This window comes from Saccoglossus kowalevskii, chromosome 10, assembly GCF_978046115.1.
Source record: "Saccoglossus kowalevskii chromosome 10, keSacKowa6.1, whole genome shotgun sequence".
Taxonomy (NCBI): Eukaryota; Metazoa; Hemichordata; class Enteropneusta; family Harrimaniidae; genus Saccoglossus; species Saccoglossus kowalevskii.
Window position 1 is genome coordinate 21,933,913 of NC_140650.1, and position 22,787 is coordinate 21,956,699.

Here is a 22,787-nt window from a genome sequence, read left to right on the forward strand (position 1 = left end):
AAATTAAAAAGATTCTCATCACCTTGCTGATATTCTCAGCAACGCAAATTTCTGATCCTATAAATTTGTGAGTTAGAAATTGCTTGAAATCAAGTAATTAAAGAACCAAACCAAAAAAATAAATCAATTCTATGATGCCTGACATTAGCTGTGATTTTGTTAGAACATTTTGCTTGAAGTAACAGTACCAGAAAACATTCTAATGTAAATTCCAACGACCAACAGAAATTTCTTGTTTCAGTTTGAACTGTGAGTTTACAATATTGATAACAAAATAAGTACTAGTATTAAGAAAGGGTTTGTTGTGTGGACAGTATTAGTAGAAGCCTACTCATATTATGAGTCATAATTTTTGTGAAAGTTGGTCAAAAATCGCATGACAATGTTCAGTGGTTTATTGTGTAAAATCGTGGAGCTGTTGTCCCATGGCAGCATGAAATAGCATTCTTTCTTGTGTTACGATAACGTATTTGAGAAATTTGTTTCAAAATATTTTCCAAAAATTGCTATTTTTAGAACAATTCCATTCCACAGAGCACAATGTTAAAGCAAAAATTGCTTTAAAACCCAGATTTTTGAAATAATTGAAAAGGAAAAGTACCGTAGCCCATCATTCACAATATATAATTTTTTCAGCCTATGTCACCAGGTTACAATTTGAGATATGACACATTATCTCTGCCATGGGACAATAGCTTCGTGATTTTACATAATAAACAAAAAAACATTGTCATGCGATTTATGGAATCTTCTCAAAAATTATGAGTAGGCTTCTACCTTAAACAATTTGTTTGAAACTACCGGTATAAATGATTTGTATAGCAGGATCTCCGCAGAGAAGCAACACTTCCTTCAAGTTTTGAAATCGGTAATCCCTTGTGTATCAGTTCACGGAATGTAAACACTTGAGGTCAATAGTTCAAGCAAACACGACCAAGAACGTGATGAAAACGTCATAGATAAAGAACGTGCATACTGATTGAGTGTTACATGTAAATCAACCAGAACATGCATTTTAATTTACCCACACGCACGATGTCAACACGTCCTAATCACTATTCAATAAAAAAAGGGTGTGATACCCTGTCCACCAATTGATCCAACCTTTCGCACGTTCATGGCCTCAATGATCTTTGATCCGATCAGCTCTCAAAAATTCACCCGGAAGTTTATATTTTAGTCACGTGATGCGATGACCTGTGTCAACCATTTTCAAAAGCTAAATGGCGGCTAGTGAAATGGACAATGTTTTCAAAGTGTTTCACGCATGGCACCTTGATTTTGCTGTCACTCAATACTGGGAGGAATACAAGAATGAGTGTACAGTCGACGCGAAGACAGACAGGGAGTTATATGCAGGTAATATCATACACATTTTTAATCGAGAAAGGAGAATTATCGGACGTGTTTTTGTGCGTCCTGTCATGGAAGCAAAACATACCTGTCCTGTAAACGTACTATTACTGCAGCAGTCACTGAGTAAAGTATCCCTGCGTACGTATTATACATCCCCGTTCTAAAATTGTGTCAGAACTATGTGCATACACATCAATATTGACCATATCAAAATTTATTTAGTCGATTGGACAGGAACAGGTTGCATCACAAAAGTTGAGCCAGTTTTATAATCCTTTTGTTTTTCAAGGTAATACAATTGAGGAGATTACCCCTTACACGTACTTGGGTCTAATCTTCTCTAATAATAGATCCTTCAAGTTAGGTAAAAATAATCTTTTAGGGAAATCAAGTAAAACCTTTTTTTCACTTAAAAGTAATTTTGACTTCAATTATTTAACCAAAATTTCTTCAATAGTCTTTGATTCTTATATTCTACCTATTCTTTTATGAACAATATTGACAAAACCAAGTATGAAATTTTGCACTTAAAATTCTGTAAAAATACTTTAGGAGTTAAAATTAGGGCACAGATCTAGAAGCAGTACCTACACACGAATTGGTGACGTCATAAAATACATGACCTTCAATCGGGGTCGTTTCCTCGGTATATACGAATTGGTATATACAAATTACAATAAAGATACTTAAGACATTACACATAAGGTAAAACAAATCACGTGACAATATAATGATAATAACGGTAATAAATCCTAGCTTAACAGTTGAACAGAACGCTCATATAGTCAGTCGGGTGACGCCGAGGGTCACGAACTGTGTTGCAAAATGGTCGTGTGGTTGAAACTGGGTCATGGCGTGACGGGTGAGGAAGACATCATTAAACACTCAAAATCACAATAAAACGGGGAAGTGGTTGCATATTACGGCGTAGCTAACATGGAAAATAAAAAAACGCCCAATACAAACGACATGGGTTCGAATCACACTAGATACACACTCACCAGAACCGAAGCAATCAGAAACCAGCAATCGTTTTGGCTTTTCCGTTCAACTCATCGGAACACTGGAGTAGTTAGAAAAATTAACACCACTTAACGACCAACGTCGTGGCGTGGTACACAAGCGTGCCATCAAAATAAAACAAAATTAGCTTGAAAAGACAGTGGGTTCGAGTCCCGCTCAGAGCTACCGTAAAAACGTAAATCAAATAAACTGAAATCTCTCAAACCGTAAACAAGTAAACAAAGAACGTCGCAAAAAAATAATAAACCTCACAAAACTCCACCATACAAAACTGAATGAATAAATAATAAAATAACTAACGTCTTAAACTGGACGGTGCGCAATTTGTTCAACAGTTTCCAGATTGTGACAAGAGATAAACAAGACCCAAGTCAAGGTAAGTTTTGTTAAAGTGTCGATGGCGTTCCCTATATTACGAAAACAATTCAGGCAACAGACGAATATCTTCTGTGGTGTTGTGGAATTTATACCGTGTCTGCGGAATTGTTGATTGAGGGTTCGAAGCCAGCAGTTAACATTTTGTTAGAAAGTTTCACAATTAAATCAAATATCCAATGATACCAGTATATTTATTTCATTATTTTAACAACTTGCAATGGTGGAAGTTGGTCAAACACGAGTTCTTACACCTAAATAAGTATCAAATATTTGTCGACACATTTATTCTCTCAACCTTGTAGAGGTGGAAATTAATTAAACAACAGGTATTTACTCACAAATATAATGGTCAATATTTGTCCATACATTCATTCTGTCAATTTAAGAACTTGTAATTGTTGGAATTAATCAAATGAGAGTTGTCTACACCAAAATAAGTTTCAAATACTTGTCCATACATTTATTCTCTCAATTTAACAACTTGTAATGGTGTAAAATAATTAAACGAGAGTTGTCTACACCAAAATAAGTCTAAAATATTTGTCGGCACATTTATTCTCTCAATTTAACAACTTGTAATGGTGTAAAATAATTAAACGAGAGCTGTAGACACCAAAATAAGTCTAAAATATTTGTCCATACATTTATTCTCTCACGTTAACAACTTGTAATGGTATAAAATAATTAAACGAGAGTTGTCTACACCAAAATAAGTCTAAAATATTTGTCCGCACATTTATTCTCTCAATTTAACAACTTGTAATGGTGTAAAATAATTAAACGATAGCTGTCTACACCAAAATAAGTCTAAAATATTTGTCCGTACATTTATTCTCTCAATTTAACAACTTGTAATTGTGGGAATTAATCAAACGAGAGCTGTCTACACCAAAATAAGTCTAAAATATTTGTCCGCACACTTATTCTCTCAATTTAACAACTTGTAATGGTGTAAAATAATTAAACGAGAGCTGTCTACACCAAAATAAGTCTAAAATATTTGTCGGCACATTTATTCTCTCAATTTAACAACTTGTAATGGTGTAAAATAATTAAACGAGAGCTGTAGACACCAAAATAAGTCTAAAATATTTGTCCATACATTTATTCTCTCACGTTAACAACTTGTAATGGTATAAAATAATTAAACGAGAGTTGTCTACACCAAAATAAGTCTAAAATATTTGTCCGCACATTTATTCTCTCAATTTAACAACTTGTAATGGTGTAAAATAATTAAACGAGAGCTGTCTACACCAAAATAAGTCTAAAATATTTGTCCGCACATTTATTCTTTCAATTTAACAACCTGTAATTGTGGGAATTAATCAAACGTGAGTTGTTTACATCAAACTAAGTATTTAATATTTGTTGAGACATTTATTCTCTCAATTTAACAACTTGTAATGGTGTAAAATAATTAAACGAGAGTTGTCTACACCAAAATTAATCTCAAATATTTGTCCACACATTTATTGTCACAATTTAACCACTTGTTAATAGTGGAAATTACTTAAATGCGACTTGTTTAATCAGTTGACATCAATGCAACTTACTGTAAATGGGGTAATTATTCACTGGGTTTTAATTTAGCTTATTTCGCTGACTGGAAAATGCGCTAAATTAAAACACAGTGAATATGTACAATTTAGCATAGAACACATTATCTAAATGACGAAACCGTGAATTTAAAACCCACTTAATATGCCTGAAATGGTAAATCAGTGAAAATTAAACCCAATGAAAATTAGTCATTTTACAGTACCCGCAGACAGTGCACAACAGAGTATCATTATTGAGCAATTATAAACAGGAACGTGTCTTGGCAATAGGGTTAGGGTCGGGTCAGGTATGGGCAACGCAAATGGCAAACACCCAATTGGCAAGATGTACACTAACGGGTTATGGCATGCATATAGTTTACACAAGTAAAAACACAAAATTGGCAATTTTTTTGGACAATTGTAACTCAATAATAGAAATATGTTGTATTTCTATATATATACACACTATATAGTCTTATCAAATGCAAACACATCCAGTTAATCCATTGTGGTCTTGTGGGTCAGTTCTTTACATAGCGATCAGGAGGACCTGGGTTCAATTCCCTTGCCTGCCCATCTTTTTCTCGCAAACACTATTTGGCAATAAAGCTAAATATGACAACAAATTATTTAATTTGCATGACTACCCACATAGCTCAGTTGATTTGTACTATGTCAGCAATGTGAGCGATCGCTGGTTCGAATCCAGTATGTTTAGTTAGATTTTTGAATGCTAGTGAAGACAGTGCTCCTATGAATAGGACTTAAATCCTAACTCCTGTGTGAAGACACTCGTGGTACAGTGGACAAGACAGTGCGCTGGGAACTCAAAGATCGCAAGTTCGAATCACGGATTGGACACTCCTACAAAAGACATGAAAGACGTTAAAAACATAAACAGCGAATTCAAAAACTCAAGTCAGGAAAACAGAACACAAGAATACTACCCCACATGGAAGCCAGTCGAAGTCGTCGAAGAACGAACACAGTCGAAGAACGAACACTGTTGACAGCTGTAGGTCACGTGCAACAACAGACACGAGGAGCATGGCTGCACCCCAAATGGGTCCCTTCTTTTGTATTGACCCCCTAAGGATTGCTAATCCCCCTTTCTAACTCTTCCCCCAAAAATAATATATCGCCCCTTTTAAAATGTATTGAGCCACAAATTAATGAATATTCATGAGCACAGAAACTGCTACGTCATGAATAAATTAGCATAATTTTAAAAAATTTGCATAAAGTGTAGGTACTCCTTCTGGAGCTCTGCCAAAATTAGATCATCTAATATTGCTGTGAGAATAGAACTCGATCGTTTACCAATTATTAATAAAATTTACTTTAATGTCTTTAAATATTAGTTTTGTTTACTCTCCTCTCCTCAAGACTCTTCTTTACAAAATTTATAAAAACTCTGAGCATCTTTCAACTTTGGGAATTAAAAGCTGGGCACACAATATTAAACTTTTGTTGCATAAACTAGGACTCGGCAGTTTCTGGTCTAAAATTCCGACTGATATTACTAATGGCACTTTCAATGAGAATAACTATCTGAACATAATTAAATATAGACTGAAAGAACAGTACTTGCAGCTCTGCAGTTCCCATTTGGAAAACAAGAGCAAACTAAAAATTTATGGAAATATTTGTAATTACAACTGTAAACCTAGTGAATATCTTAATGCTATTTAAAACCCATCCCACAGGGCAATTCTTACTAAACTACGCATTAGTGCTCATAACCTGAACATTGAAAAAATTAGGCATAGTCCGTCTATCCCCCCTGTATGTTTTCGTACATGTCAATTTTGTACCAACAATAGGGTGGAATCTGAATACCATTTCGTCACTGAGTGTATCAAACTCAACTCGACAAGGGAGAAATTCTTCAACACAATTGCCTTCCTTTTATTCCACATTTAGTATGTTGAACGACACCCATAAATTTTACTTTATCATGGATCCTCCATCTGATATTGCTCACTCGGTTGGATCACACCTTTATATCAAATGTACAATCTTAGAGAATACTTTGTTGCTGTGTAATTTTCTGTATGTTTTTTTACCCATACCTCCAGAAATGGAAGGTTGTGGCCAATAAAGTTATACTGGTTTGCTGACTTTAATATAGTAGCCCTGAGTACAGTCCTGTAGGTTAGCCTTCTTCTGCTGATCAGCGGAAGGAGGCCAACCTACAGGACTTTTCTCAGGGCTACTGACTTAGCTCTGCTGGAGTGTTAGGGGTGGGGGCCTTAAAGGAACTCTTTTCCACTTCTCAAATTTCTCACTTTAAGATTCTCTGTCCTAATTGAGATAATACTATACAGCTTGCAATTCTGTGTTTTCTTCAATAAAGATTGATAATAACATTATATATTCCTGACAACAGTGTGAACGTGACAATTCTTGTTCTTCACAACTGCACTAAAAGCAATTTCCAAAAAAGTGTCTATCACTTAAACAAAAGCATGGCAGCATTGGTACATGATGGTTACATTAGTTGAATGGTTTCCTCGTAATCTGTCACTGACTTTCTATCGCTATTCATCTCTTTCTGATAGGTGTTATCCGAGCTGTCCTACCCACGGATAAAACAGTGGATGACCACTTTCAAAAAGTGAAGTTCCTTCATCTTCTTTCTCGCTTAGTGGATGGTAGTGATCCTAATATCAAATACATTGGTAGAAATGAAGGAACACCGCTGGAAACTGCCATCACTGTTTTGGAAGAGCTCTTGTCATGTTTTGAAAATCTTGACGAAGAGGGTGAAAGATACAAAGCACTGATTAAAAAACAGGTAACTGAATTTTTCTGGAGGACTACGTTATGTTAATAATGCATAACACCTGACAGATTTGAATACTCCAATCTCTAATAAAGTTATCCAGGGTCAAATTTCAAATTCTTAAAATTTTGTAAGTGGGACTCGTCTTGCCGAGACACTAGTGCAAACCCTGAATTGCATTAATTATTCACTCGGATTTAATTTCGCTATTTTCGCTGATAAGTAAAATCCACTAAATTAAATCCATATGAACATGTAAAACAATAAAACTCATTGTTTCCTTGACAAATTTATGAAATTAAAACACAGTGAATATGTTCAAAACATCAAAATAGTGAAATTAAATGTCAATGAAAATTATAGCTTTTACAAAATGTCTATTTTCTTCCACAACAAGAAAAAAATGTATATGTGTCATATATTTATTTAATAGAGAAGTAAATGGTGCAGTGCATGTTTTTCCTTTCAGTAACTAATAAATTCTTTAACTCTTTTCAGGCTGTTTTAGTCTGTTGTGAAAAGACTGATTTGGACAATGCAGAAGATGTTTACCATAGGGTCTTTGATCAAGCAGGAGCATTGGAATCTGTGCAGCACAAGGTATCAACTTTTACTGAAAAACAATTGACCATTCTTCGAAAACTTTAACTCGCTTCACAACATAAATTGTTGTGTGACAATCTATGCGGATTTGAAAATGAAAATACAAAGAATACAAGATTATATTTTTTATTTGTCTCACAGCAAATGAAAGAAGAAATATTGAAAATATTGAAATATAAATCAAAGAGGGAAAGGCGAAAATACATAAGAGACAATTGTTTTGAAAAGTTTCACCAAGAGAGTGTTAAGTTCCTAGAAAAAATACACAGAACATTCAAAAAGCCATATCTTTTACAGGTAAGTTAAGTGGCTATTTTTTTTCTTTTCTGTACATCTGTCAATTCTGAACTTGAAAACATCAGACCATGTTTTAGCATTCAGTTGTTTGAATATCTAATTTAAAGTGTTTGGTTTCAATCACAAATTGTTCAATTTAATTTCATTCCATTCAATACAACCTCCTCCCTTCAAGTTGGCAGTGTATATTCCTGTGCATATAAAGAATTCACTCATCTCTTCACATTTTAAGACATTATGTAAAAACCTAAATATTTAGGTTGGCTTGAATAAACCACGCCCATCCACGACTCAAATTAGTTACGAGAACTCCAGAATGATTTTATACACCATTTTGATAATGCCACTCAAAGTACGGGTTAAGATTTAGGCTCAGACTAATCTGATATGTTTGCATATCTGATAGAAATTGCGTTGATGCGTGGAAAGAAACAGCGGTTAGCAGTGGCTAGGGTATTTTACCTCTTAGCCCCGTACTAAGGAGCTGTTGTTAAACGCTATTTATGTTGTCATAGAGATTTGCTATGTAATTACAGAATAACATACAAGATTTGCTTAAATCTTGGTCCATACTTGGTGTAGCCTGAGTGTTGCATAACAGTGATTAACATGGTTTCATTCATAAGTGGGATTTATAATTCCACCCTGAATTCGTGCTTCCACTGTTGCATTATTTGACCTTGATATCAGATTTAAAATCATCAAAATAAACCATTTTTGCCATTCTATCTATAGTCTAATTTCTCTCAAACTTGGTATACTGTTTAGTGTTAAAACTGATAGAGCATAATGCTACATTGGAGGGTTTGTCAATGACCTGTTATATGTTAAATATATAGAAATAATATGGGTCTAAGCACAGTAGTATTACCATGCTTGAACATTCATGAAAACCATAGAAGTATTGTGATGTTAATGAGCCACTATTCAAATGCAAAAATGCTAATTTGTCTGTTTTCCTTGAACAGGTTATTGAAGATAGCATAAAAAAAGGAAGTGAAGGTAACAGTCACTGTATTATCATAGAACCTGCAAGGACTGAAACTGAGGTCTCTGAAGATGATGACGAGACAGATATGGAAATAGATATCAATGAAGCAGAACATGATGTAGTGTAAGAAAACTCAGATTATCACTTCATATGTTATTTGTATATTTATGTACTAGTATATAGTGTGAAGCCCTGTGAATTTAGAGAAAATAAAAGTTGAGAATATCAATCTTTGGTTGCCTTTTGATCACTCATTTTCTATATATAAGGTTTTAGCTACATATCAACTACTGGATTTTAATTTTCATGAAAAACAAACAAAAAATCCAAAATGCACACAATAAAAATTAGTTTCTGTCGATGGCATCTCATGAAGGCCTTTAAGGGCAGGCATCTACACCTAATTGAAGTAATATCGACCTGTTTATTAGTGTAATGTGATATGTTGAATGCAATGCTGCATTGAGAATCTTTTAACATCACATGGATACCATACAGGAATCTATCATAGGAATTGCTCTAATTATTTCTCTCTTTTTTATCTCTCAAAGAGATGAAATATCAGTTATTTCAGCTGATGAATTAAAAAAAACATTGATGATGTTTACAGATGATGTCTCTGAATGGAAAAAAATACGAAACCATGAGCATGACACTATGGCTGCCATTAAGGTTGGTATATACATAACTTTGAGTTATGATTGGAGGACTGATACTGGTGTGTTTTTCACATATGCACAAGTTTCAGCTGTATCTTGTGTATTATAATGTCAAAGTCAGTTTTACAAAATTTAGGCTTACTGTAAAATCTGTATTAGAAGCCGCGGCTTCTATTAAAATGGTACAATGCAACAGAGGGAATGCGGCTTCTATCAGAGCATCTACACATATGAGAAATGATGAATTTTTTGTTCTCAATTATTCAAAAAAGAATGGGTGCGACTTCTATTAGGGATGCAGCTTCTAATACAGATTTTACGGTAGTCAACATTTGTGATGTCTTTTCTTAAAAATTTGGATAATAAGCAAAACTAGCAGTGGTGAAATGCTGGACTTTGGGATGAAATGCTCGAGCCGAACGCGTTCACACGGCCATTTTTGCTGGCTCGAGCGGTTGGGCTCCGATAAAATGCTATCGTGTGAACGTAGCAAACGAGTGAGAATGGACATGAATTCCATTCTGCATGTAATCCCCTCTCTACCAAACCACTGAGTACACATGATTTGTACATGCGTTGTTTATTTTAGTAGCAGCTCTTATCAGACATTATCTCAGTCAGGGTTGCAATGCAGATCCTGTTATTAAAATCACTGTAAATTGATTACAGGGCTTAAACTTCAGAGTTAAGAGGGGGGCACTCATTTTCAAATTAATAAAATGAACTTTAGTGTACAGGAATAATACAGGGAATATCAGAGGGCATCATACAATGTCTGTGATGCCATTGTCAATTTCAAGCTTTGTTACAAGGATAGTGTGGGGTATAATTTTAGCGACAAGTTCAGACTATGGTCTGAGTTTGTAACTTGCAGAACAGTAGTTCGTTCACCTAGCTGGGGTTCTTCTGAATGTAAAATATAGACACAGGCAGTTGTATTATGATTAATGCCAGCCTACACTAACGCTGCAACATTTGTTTAGATAGGATTTACTCTGATTATGTATGCTATCTTTTCTAAGAGTTCATTTTATATATAAATTACAAACGCTTTTAACAGAACGATTGTGACCATTGATTCCACTCTGGTACATGACACATAGTTGATCATATTTTTTAAAATAAGAAAAAGTACAATGTACATATCAATTTGTGAATTCCCACTTTTTTTTTGTTTCAGGAAGCTATGATAAGACGGGAGAAAAAGTCCCCAAACAAGTCCCCAAACAAGTCTCCAAACAAGTCCCCAAACAAGTCAAAAAAGGTATGTATCTGTCTCCAGAGGGCGTTTCACTGTACTGAAACATAATGTCACTAGATATATTGGAAAGTATATCTTTAGTTTTCAACATCTGTAATCCAATATTCTACATTTATTTCAGTTACCTGGGGTGGTGCTCATATATTTGTTCATATAATACTAAGATCCGCATCTGTTATTTAATAATTTTCGTCAAAAAATTATATAGGCATGATTATTTTCCAAAGTAGATTCATTGTGGTGGCAATGCTACCTATTTTTTTTTTTTAAAGCTATGATTCTATTTTTAGATGCACAGTCCAGCAAATAAAGTTGTTGAAAATATGGAAGTTACTGATGACATCACAGAAACAGGTAATGACATACTTGCCATGTGACTTTAATAAACGCTCACATGACTGAATATAGGCCCTGGTCAGTGAATAAAGAACGAAATACTACCATAAATTGTTCCCCTACTCTGTATACAAGAATAATCTTTCCAGTAAAATGTCATATTTGTCGAGAACATTTGATCCTGGGTTAATAAATTATGAACCTTGTTAACTGGGGTGGACCGGCCTCAAGGGCACAGTAAGGAATGCCATTTCAAGGGCTTTAATGAATATAATAATTTTTTTTTAATTTCAGCTAAATCTCCAAGCAAGATGTGTAACAGTAGAGGGGAAGATGGGGCTGGTAGTAGCAGCAGTCCAAGGCCTAATAGTCCTCACAGGTATGGTATTGGGCTTCATCGGGGTGTAGCATTTACTATGAAAACATGAATAAATTCCATTGAATATCTGTATCAATCGGTTTATAACCAATAAAATTATCAGGATTTGATAGAATGTTTTTTCTCCTTGTGTTCTTTGTTAGCTTTATCAGAAAACATCGGTATGCATCGTCTCGAAACCGTCAGCTTTACTCACAGCCTTGTGGCGAGCCAGTTACGTGGACAGATTCAGACTCTGACGTCTCAACTCGTAAGTAAAGTTGATAAATACAGGACATGTCTTGCTTAACTTGAAATAAAGTTTGTTTTTTTCACATTTCAAAAAAAAAAAACAGTTCAAATTTTGACTATAAATTAAATATTAAGCAGGAATTTATTAACGAGAGTAACGTATTTTGATATGATACAAACAGAAAACTGACACCCTGGTAATCGTTTCACAATATACTGTAAAACATGTTTTTTTCGACACACACACACTTTGTAAACAACACAGAAAACGTAATAATTTGGAGAGCTTCCTTATTACAACATCCCGTTATTACGTCATTTTACCACAATTCACTAAAATAATATGTCGCTTTTTCAACATGTTTTACAGTAATCAATCAAAACGTCAACATGGTATGCTGACTCAAGGATAACTCTTTATTTTCAAGCAATAAGTCAACAATTTGTGTTTATAAGGCAAAAAAAAAAAACTTACTTTATTCTAATTTATTTTTCGAGCTTGTACTTTCAGGTTATTGCTACATTACACTATAAAAAAATACAATGGTGCAATGACTACAACTAATTTGCATAAGGAATAAATCACTTTGGGTTCATTTGTATAAAAATATGGGGCGCTGGGAATATAAAATATATTTTATTTGTTCTCATCTAAAAGAAAACACAGTTGTTTGCACTGATAGAAAACTCAACAGTGAAAACTACAGCATCAGATTTTGAATAATAATTTTATATCCAAACCCAACAGCGTTATTTTTTTTGAAGGCAAATTCATATACTGTGGAATACTTTATTTTCGCTGGAATTAATTTTCGCTGAAAAGGCTTTTTGGGCGTTTTGCTTGGAATTTATTTTCACTGATTTTTCATGAGTTTAATGTGAAATATAGGAAAAAAAGTATATTCGCTGGATTTTATTTTCACGGAATCATCCCTTCAGCGAAATAAGCGAAAATAAATTCCAAGCGAAAATAAAGTATTCTACAGTAATTAAATCTGCTACAAAATCATCTTTATTAACCCCAATTGACATGTCTACATACATGATAAACAGTTATTGCAGGATAATCCTAGTTTTCATCCATCTGTGCAATATAAAATGTTGTTTTCTATTTTAATAGCACCTCGGCGTATACCAAATATAAACGATGTTATACCAGTTTCAAGAAAGAGAAAAGACTTGCTCACTTTCATGAATGATGATATATTAACAAAAAAGAAAATACCGTGGACAAGGGAAGAAGTAACTAATTTGAAAAAGGGAGTGAAGCTCTATGGAGCTGGTAACTGGGCCACTATCTTAAATGGTTTCGAGTTTAATACACATCGGACAGGTGTCAGTTTGAAAGATAAATGGAGAAATCTGTCAAAGATTGGTGATGTGAATAATGACTAGTGTTTAATTTCAACAGCACAAGAGACGGCCATCGTTTCAAGTCAAATTGGAGTAGGAAACTGAAGTAATATCAGGAATGCAGTTGAAAGAAAATATTAATATGCATCACAGTTAAATAAAGAGTTGATTAGAGGTACCCAAATACTGGTATCTGAATATTCTGTACATCTTTCAAACCCACTCTTCATGCCCTGAACAGTGATCAAGTCATTGTAAAACATTTCAGACTTTGAGAATTCTCCCAATCATCTTTTAATTATAATCCTCAATGTATTAACTTCTATTTTAAAGATAATAAAACATCAAGGGATGTTTCAAAGCAACATTTGTTAGTAGTCAAGTTTTTTAACAGTTACCCTTGAATATCGTTCATCCTGGTACTTTTGGGGGTTATTTTTATTAGTCCCCGTTCGAACAAAGTGCGAAAACGAGGACTTATAATTCGGTCTCCGTTCGCAGTCATATTTCAGAATCCTTTAGGCCGATTCTGTTCATTCTTTGCATGTGCCCAGTACTTTATGTGGGACATATGCACATGCAGTGGTTTAGCGATTCGATTCAAAATGGTCGACTGGCAGCCATCTTGTTTTTTGAAAATGTTGCATTTTGGACATGCTTTGTCAGTTTTCATTCAAATTTGGTACATAGATTATGCATGTCCTCCGACCGTCTGTCCGGAGTCGTATTTCAGAATCTTTTGGACCAATTCTGCTCATTCTTTGAATGTGCCTACCGTAGTACTTTATGTGAAACATGTGCATATGCAGTGGTTTAGTGATTCGATTCAAAATGGCCAACTGGCAGCCATCTTGTTTTTTGGTCAAATTTGGTACATAGATTATACATGTATTATAATTATATATATAGGATAAATGTCCATGTCAATTTCTTTCGCAATTGGATCAAAGATGGCCGATTGACAGCCATCTGACTTTTTGGCCTTACTACTATATTTCCAAGACTTGTACCATTTTCATTCGTATTTGGCACATACATCATACATGTCAGTTTGTTTCATAATCAGATCAAAGATGGCTGAATAACGGCTGTTTATTTTTGGCCATATTATATCTCTGTCGCCCATATATCATTTTCATTGATATTTACCATGTCATAGATGGATACATGTACATGTCAATTCGATCAAATATGGCCGGCTGGTGGCCATCTTGTTTGTTTAAAATGTGATAACTTGGTCATGCTTAGACATTTTTGAATTGGGCCTAGCTTACTCTTATTCAACGATTTATTTTGAAGTGATATTTATTAAAACTGCAAATTTGAGGACACTACCTTCACCTTATTATTCAACACGAGAGTGCTTGACTTGTAGAAAGGGTCTATTAGCCACTTTAGTCCAGAACTAACAAAGAGTTGCAATTGCTGTATTCCCTATCCCAGAATCTCAAATTCGGTCATTACACGCATGTTAACATTGTAAGCCCCATGTAAAGGTTTATTGTAGGGCACCATGGCGAGATGTATGGTAATGTAATTTTAGTGCCTCATTTCGATCCTCAGACTTGTATTTTCTCAAACATTAAACAATTTTAGCAAGTGCAATAACAGACATTCACCTCAATTTGTTTTACTTTCACTCGTGATCTATGTTTTTCTTTGCTACATATGTGTATGTCTTAAACCGGAGGGGTAGTCACGCAACGAGTCTTCGAATTTGATGTAAATAAACAATCTGTTGTATACGCCACTTGGGACTCAAGTTTCAAGAACACTCTTGCGACAACCCCTCTGCTTTAATATGGAGAGCACAAAGAGAACTTTCAAAAATTTAATGGGGACTGTCATTTTCAATGACTTGTACTCCAGAAAGTGCCATGATGTCAAGGACAGAATGTATAGAGCGAAGAGAGGTTAGTCGTGAAAACCACCATCTATATTGGTAAGAATATTTAATGATAGTGTACAGGAGAGTTGACAAATGCTCATAGTGCTCCCACATTTTTCAGGGCCTTCTTGAGAAAAGGTACTCATCATACTAGTATGATGGAAGAGCATATTGAACCCTGAACATAAAATATGGAAAAACTGACAAGTCGATTTCTGTGGAAAGTGTAAAATTATTACTTTCCTAAAGATAGAAAAATGGCTGTAGCAAGTTAAGTATTTACCATAGAATGTTTCACTATAACCAGTGCAAAATTAGCTAATATCATGTACCGATAGTTATTAAGAGTTGTACAAAACTTGTGACTGTACACGCATTCAAAAATCTGCATCATTTTTGTCAACGTTGCTTTATTTTTCTTAGTATTATACATTCTAAAATGCATTTACTTGCAAAGATAACAAATTACTTTGTATATATGATGCTAGTTGGTGGTACACATTGAATTGTATCGCCATGGAATATTGCTCAACTCAATAAGTTTATAGCCACCAACAAAACCAGCACTCTACATAGGATACACCTTTTTGTCCAGGGCTGTAACTCACAAACATCAATTAGAAAAGATCAATTAGAATCTTCTTCCATTTCCTCCTCATCTTCATCACTTGTCACATCAGCATCATCACACTGTGATTGACATTTCATACAGTTACAGTTGAACAAGTAATTCTCTCTGAAATCAAACAAAGTTACAGTCAAGCGGCCATTTTTATGTAATGGCGACTACTGATAACTTCTATATACTGACCTGGTATAACTATCTGCAAAGCGTCATCGCTATGTTAATCACATGTACATACCCTGTTACCCATTGGTCAAATAAAATATAAAAAATGTATTGGTTCATTTGTACCTGAGAATTTTTTGTCTTGAATGTCGGCTTCTTCCAATATCACATTCACCTAAATATGATATGCAAATTTCCTGGAAAGTGATAAGAAGAAAGTTCATGTGAGTGATTGAATTCAAATTGTCACTTTTGTGATTCAAGACTGATACAAATCTGAAGGGTGTCTTTGAAATGATCAAGTTTACTGGTTGCTATGGTGCATGGGTATCCCATAATATACATTGTTTTGAAAGATGACCAACACTAGATCTTGAAAGTAAAATTTTTTCAAATTACTGACCTCATTTTCCTGAATGTCTTGAAGCGCTATCACAGATACCACTGCGTCATTATCAGGAAATGTTACCTCAGCATTTGGTACACAGCTATGGTTACCTGCAAGTACATGTGTGTAACACTTTCAAATTTGATGTATATCTCATGGCACAAGGATTATTTATTAGCATTTTATGTATCAAATTTTTATTGTTAGAAGAGCTATCGCTACAAGTTACTTATACTTCCGATAATACCATGATGCAATATCTCATATTACTTATGGGTTGAGTTCCCCTATTTTCAAGTTTTATAAATCATATGCACAATAAAATAAACAAGACTTACAACAACTCTGTAGAGAATAAAGCGCTGAGCCTTCACAGTTCAAAAAGGAACCAGATTCTGAAACGAAACAATGAGATCAATATCACAACAGTTTATTATGACCCTACTACAACCTTAGCAATATAAAAATGGAACCATACACATTCAATGTGAATCTTAATACAGTTTATTATTACAAATTTAAAAATTGTCATTAAACTTTGTTTTTAGTGAATTCACTTTGATCATACATTATGTAACAAGCCTAGTTAATGTATAACTTGAATATAGCCTTAAAATGGCCAAAATGGGAGATCACATTGATAAATCAGTGGAACCTGATTGGTGTAGATTGTGAAGATATTGACATATACATATCCTTACCTTTCTCAATATCAACATACAGCTGGTCTATAAATAAATCTAATCGCTGTCTGTCGTCGGTATTTAAATCTAACGCATCACAGTTATGTACATAAACACTCAGAGAACTAAAATAAAATACAGAATTTAAAATAATCATACAAGTTTGATAATATAGTGCTGCAAAGTGATTTATAGGTTACATGGTGAAATGTATTATTACATGAACTGAAGTGTATGTCGGTACATAATAGAGAGCTATGGGTTTGTCTGATAAAAACAAATGAACACTATTTACCTTGTTCCGACACCTTGGCCATTTGTTCCTATAAGAGCAAATAATGATCTGATACCTTCACTGGTAAACCACTGTCAACAAATCAAATACAGTATATATAAAACTCAACATTTAAATTAATTTTTAAAAATCTATTTCATTTCAGAAAGTTTTTTGACTGATCTGATCATCAAGCATATCAGTTAAAAATGTGCACATCACACAATTTTTTAAGTTTTTTTTTTGTTAGAGAAATTTTCATGAAAAATCAGATTAAAAGAAATATTTTAATGGTAATTTAAAAATTAGAATTTTATTTTTTTTGTTTCAATTACTGATAATCAGTATGACAGATGTCAAGGAGCTATAAGATGAACGGTATGCAACTTTCATAACCACCTACGATAACGTGCGATGAAGTTTTTACGAGAAACAAATTCTCATTAATAGCCAGTGTATAAAAGCGATCCCAACCTGTATGTATCAATCAATGTATTTCTAACCAATTGCGTCACAGAATATAGAGGAAGCTTGGAAATTGTCATCGCCTGCCGACACCATTTCTTACTTTTCATTTCGGCTATTTCTGGAGACTTTAGCAGGCGATGTGATAAGGTTTATCAAGTGTAATTTTGTGTTTTTTCAATTTGTGTGAGATATTAATTGCACATCTCACACTTTCATAATACCCTCCATCTTATAAATCCTTGTAGATATAAAATATTAAATGTCTTACATGTGATACAGTTTCTTCTTTCAATGCTTCATTGAGAAACGGTAAAAGCATGTCTATATCACCCTGAAATTCCTCTCCAAGTAGTTTATGTGTAATATCGGCTTCTTCATTGACAGTAGCTCTTCTAAACTGTGAGAATGCAGCGACTGCTTCAGATTTATCAGGTGCCTGCACATCGTGAAGACATAAATTATAAACAAGTAATGTAATGTGTGAAAACTTTAGTTGTGTATAACAGCTTTGTCGTCACTGTAAGTTTGAATGTAGTCAACAGAGAGATCTGAAAATTGGTTGCAGACACATTAAGTGCATTATAAAACAAAAGGCCAGCAATACTTTTTCTCCAATTGAGAACAAACTGGGGGTTTGCTGGAAGTATGCCAACATTTTACATTTCAGTTACTGTAACTTTTATGGACACTGGTCAGCCTTATTGAATCAAAATGGGGAAAAAAATATTGTATGCACATTATATTTTTGTCTCCTAATGATTTTGCATATATCACCATACTAAACATTGTTCATTCTGGATAACCTGAAAATTCTATAATTTATGGTAATATTTGATGCTTATATTACCACATATTTATGCAGACAAACCTCTGGTTACGAGGTACTCTATTTGACCTACCTGTTTAATTTTAGCTATCATTTTAGCTATTAACATAATACTAGCAGTCTCAGGGGGGAAATGCATGTTCCTGAAAGAACAAGATTGAAGGTACATGGAAATGCATACATGTATAAGATGGATTTATTTCTTGTAATGCATCAAGTTCAATGTGGGTCCAATGCAACGTACACAATGCGTGTCAAATGCACCTTTAACACTAAGTTTGAGCGTACACTATAGAGCTTTAAACTAAAATGTACATACTACTAATATGAAAAATGTTCTCAGTTTTGTACATTACATCAAGGGACAATGTCATTAAAGATATTTCCATCGAGCAAAAACAGAAAACGACAATGTTTGGAAATATGTATGCAATATTTTTAAGCAGTACATGTGAGAATATTGTATTGTAGATCATGTAATTTGTCAAGCCTGGGAGTCTGAAAGTTTATATTACCGCCAGATATCTTGTAATTTTGCTATAGGGTGTTCAGGATCTGCTGGATGCTGTCCCATGCACAGCACTCTGTGATATAGCTTTTCTGCATCCTCCTTACATTTTGTGCTACAATACTGCGTCTGAAATGAATAAAAGTGAAATACAATCAGTTATACTGCACAACATTTTAGAATATGAAAACAAAAAACAGCCATTTGACATATTGGAAGGCGTGTCTAGAAGCATACTTAATAACAAATAGTGCATTCATTGAATACTTGATCATTAAAATAAAACTTATTTTAACCACAGAAACACCTTAAGGTAGAAGTCTACCAGAAATTATTCATTTTCCAATAAATTGTACTTATGGGAAGTAAGTACTTAAAAAAAATTAGGAGTCACCAGCTTAATTTACGGAGAAATCATGGTTGTATTTTAGTGGATAGTGGCCATTTTGGCACTACCGGTATTATAACACTTTTACCATGGGTTTCTATGACACTATATCAAGCCATACCTAAAATTCTAGCCTGGTGACATAGGTTGAAAAAAATGTATATTGTGAATGATGAGGTACTTTTTGTTGACCTTAATTATTTAAAAAATCTGGGTTTTAGAAAGTGTCGAAAAAGCTCTATGGTCTTGTTTTTGACAAATATTAGGTCAAGCTTTTCAAAATCTGTCACTGTAACACACAAATGAATGCTATTTCATGGCGCCATGAGACAATAACTTCATTATTTTACATAATAAACCAGTGAACATTGTCACGTGATTTATGACCAACTTTCTAAAAAAATATGAGTAGGCTTTTAGTGCAAATAATACCTATAACAAAATAATCATCATTGTTGAACTGTGGACACTGAAAGCGTAGCACATATGCTCTATACTGCTGTTCAACATTAAATCACTTGCTAGTGAAAAATTATGGCTGCATCCTGGTTTCCAGAGTGCACCATCTATTGAAATTCAATATTGTCAAATCTCACACTACAAGGTGAAAACTTACTAGAAACGTCAAATACATTTGTCATCTTTCGAGGTAAACAGCCACTCAGACGCCCTCTGATGATTTAATGTCATTTGCATGATAGTGTGCATCATATATCATAATTTTCAATGGTCCACGCCGAGTGACAAAATGACGCCTACTCGATCCTAAGTTTTCACATTGCAGTTTACCTAGTCTACAATCACTTTGCCCATGTTATTGTATCTAAAAAAAATATTTTAGTGAGATCTAATTTGGTTATATTTAAATCAAAAATATTCAAAATCATGGCTATCGCTGGTTTAACTCCAGGAAAGGTCAATGGTTACCTACCTGACATGCCGGACATGACACATGTTCATCTTTTTTTACTTCACAACACTGTGGATATGGAAGTACAAGTGACGAAATAGCCGACAACCGTCGCGCCATCTCCTCCGCTGTCTCCAATGATTTCATACAATGATCGCATGCTGAATACTTGTAATACTCATTCCATAAAAACTGGGCACATACTATTGGTTTCTCTCGGAAGATTACATCGTTTTTTCTGAAACGTTGCTTAGCAAATACGCCTTTTCCCTGTAAAAAAAAAAAAAGAGCTGCGTTACATAGAAAAATATTCAAGACAAACCAGAAACTGAAATTGTATCTTGTTATTGAAATGAATAAGTTTTATCACTGTTTTAGTATGATGCGATGCATATGTACGTGGCAAGATAATCTGCAGTATGGCAGCAGAAGACACAACGAGTTTAGTACTAAAAGTGCCACTAATTAAACACATTTTCAGCCACCAACGACTGTGAATCACGCCCCCCCCAACACATACACACAAATTGTACTGCCCCAAACGGACAGTTTGGCAGAAGCCAGGTCTACTCGGGACGGTACATATAGTACATGTATTTTTGGCAAGAGTTCCCTAACTCTAACACTCACTCCCAGTTATCCAATTCATTTGTATATGCCCCCTCTAGATAACTGCAGATGTATTAGATGTCCTAAGGAGGGGCATGTACAATTAAATGGAGAGTGCTGGAAGGTAGGGTTTAGGGTTAGGGATGGGAGTACAAAAGGAACTCTTTCCCCAATAATACCAATTATTCAACTACCTTTCGATCGTCGGCAATCCGGACTTCTATCTCCGAATCTTTCCCGATGTCACCCGGGACTGCAGCATGTTCCTCCATGGGGGCAGCCATTTTTTGTCATGACCTTTGCATCCTCGGTGGCTCAACCAATCAAATGATTCAAAACGCGCTAAGAGATTAACCAATATGCTTCGGGGGAAATAGGGGTGCTGATAATATCTATGCGATTTTAATGTACAAATGTAAAACCTTCGTTTTTTCACATTTCCAAATAGCCGTACGGTCGTGAGGTTCTTTCTTCTCGTGAGCGCACTTAAAATCTATGTTTGTGTAGTTCTAGTTGGGGGCGCTGCAGCGAAAACACGAGGGCAATGATTAAATTGTTGAGTTTTCCAATTTAGAAACAACAATCATGTAAGCATTTATTATTAAGAAATAACTCGATCATGTAAATGCATGATATATAAACATATGATATTGTTGTGAAAGATGATTATTTTTTAAATAATGACAATTATTACTTTATTCTATAAATGGTCTCATATAACATATAATAACGGTATTGCATATAGTAAATGAGCATCATGGTGAATGGGCATCACAGTATTGTGCATGGACATCATAACATGTCAATGCGCATAACGTTAATGCAAACTTCTACTTTAGACAACCGTTACGAAATCTTTCCATAGAGACATACGAGAGGCACACACGTCAGCTGATATTAGCCACGATCTCAGTAAAACAATGCTTGAAAACAATTATAAATGCACACTGTAATATGATTTGAATCACTCACTAAAACTGTGTTTAAAATTCTGGCTAGGGCTCATCGCTGCACAATGTACGTAAAGCCGTAGACTATGGGGTATACGGTATACAGAAGTACGGCAGTTAAAAGTAGCAAGTATGCAGACCTGAAGAGTCAAGAAATATGTATTCAAAATCCTTGGTGTCTGCCAGTGAAATGCAATCCACAATAATACACAAAACAATACATAGCGGTGAGAATATAATTATGTACACACACACACACACACATATAGAGAAGGAAAGAACTTGAAAATCGTGCCAGATTTCAACAAGCCTATAACCTGTAAGTTCTACGTACATATTCTCTGCCTGGGGAAGCAGGGATTGTATGGGGGACTACGTGTCTTCTGTCCCTGCAAGTCCGGGGATTACGAGGATGGTGCAATTGAATGGTAGATTTGTTTGCATAGCGGTGATACTGTGTGAAATCCGTTTACTAGTATATTTGTATTCCAAAAAACGGGGACATGTTGCTGTAAGAGAGGCACGACGTAGGCCGTGTGATGATAAATTTGGCGATTATAGACAGTATCATAGCTCACGTACACGTGCTGATGAGCCGATGACTTGCTTTGTGAACATTCCTTATCAGTGACACTGAGCCTGTGTTCTGTTCACCCGTCTGAGTAGTTCATGGGTGTCAGTGTCGCCTTGAGCTGAACACCGATTAGATTATGCCCTGACATTATTTTGAACTGGTAATACACCTCCACGTGAACCCAAAACAGTGTAACACCAATGAATTTTTCCTGGGATTGCATGTCGGTATGGAATAATACAACAATTATTTATTTATAACTCACTGGAAATAATAATTCTACCTAAAAACACCTAACATTCAGCAAAAAGGATATTCTTGTAGAAGTCAACTAA

At 34.7% G+C, this 22,787-nt stretch overlaps 2 protein-coding genes across 2 annotated transcripts; one reads left to right on the forward strand and one right to left on the reverse strand.

Moving 5' to 3' along the window:
• Positions 1-1,194: 1,194 nt before the first annotated feature.
• LOC102803340 (telomeric repeat-binding factor 2-like) lies at positions 1,195-13,561 on the forward strand. Its single transcript, XM_085504755.1, has 11 exons — positions 1,195-1,359; positions 6,863-7,098; positions 7,585-7,686; positions 7,831-7,986; positions 8,955-9,100; positions 9,529-9,649; positions 10,817-10,900; positions 11,188-11,251; positions 11,528-11,612; positions 11,756-11,862; positions 12,964-13,561. The coding sequence occupies exons 1-11, from the start codon at positions 1,224-1,226 to the stop codon at positions 13,236-13,238; spliced, it is 1,512 nt and encodes a 503-aa protein (XP_085360881.1). The 5' UTR covers positions 1,195-1,223; the 3' UTR covers positions 13,239-13,561.
• A 1,916-nt stretch (positions 13,562-15,477) lies between these two features.
• LOC100373923 (protein-lysine N-trimethyltransferase SMYD5-like) lies at positions 15,478-21,247 on the reverse strand. Its single transcript, XM_002735487.4, has 11 exons — positions 21,123-21,247; positions 20,341-20,589; positions 19,029-19,150; positions 18,587-18,656; positions 17,956-18,123; positions 17,241-17,311; positions 16,964-17,070; positions 16,601-16,657; positions 16,278-16,372; positions 16,001-16,071; positions 15,478-15,820 (listed from the first exon to the last, which is right to left on the reverse strand). The coding sequence occupies exons 1-11, from the start codon at positions 21,210-21,212 to the stop codon at positions 15,712-15,714; spliced, it is 1,209 nt and encodes a 402-aa protein (XP_002735533.2). The 5' UTR covers positions 21,213-21,247; the 3' UTR covers positions 15,478-15,711.
• Positions 21,248-22,787: the final 1,540 nt, after the last annotated feature.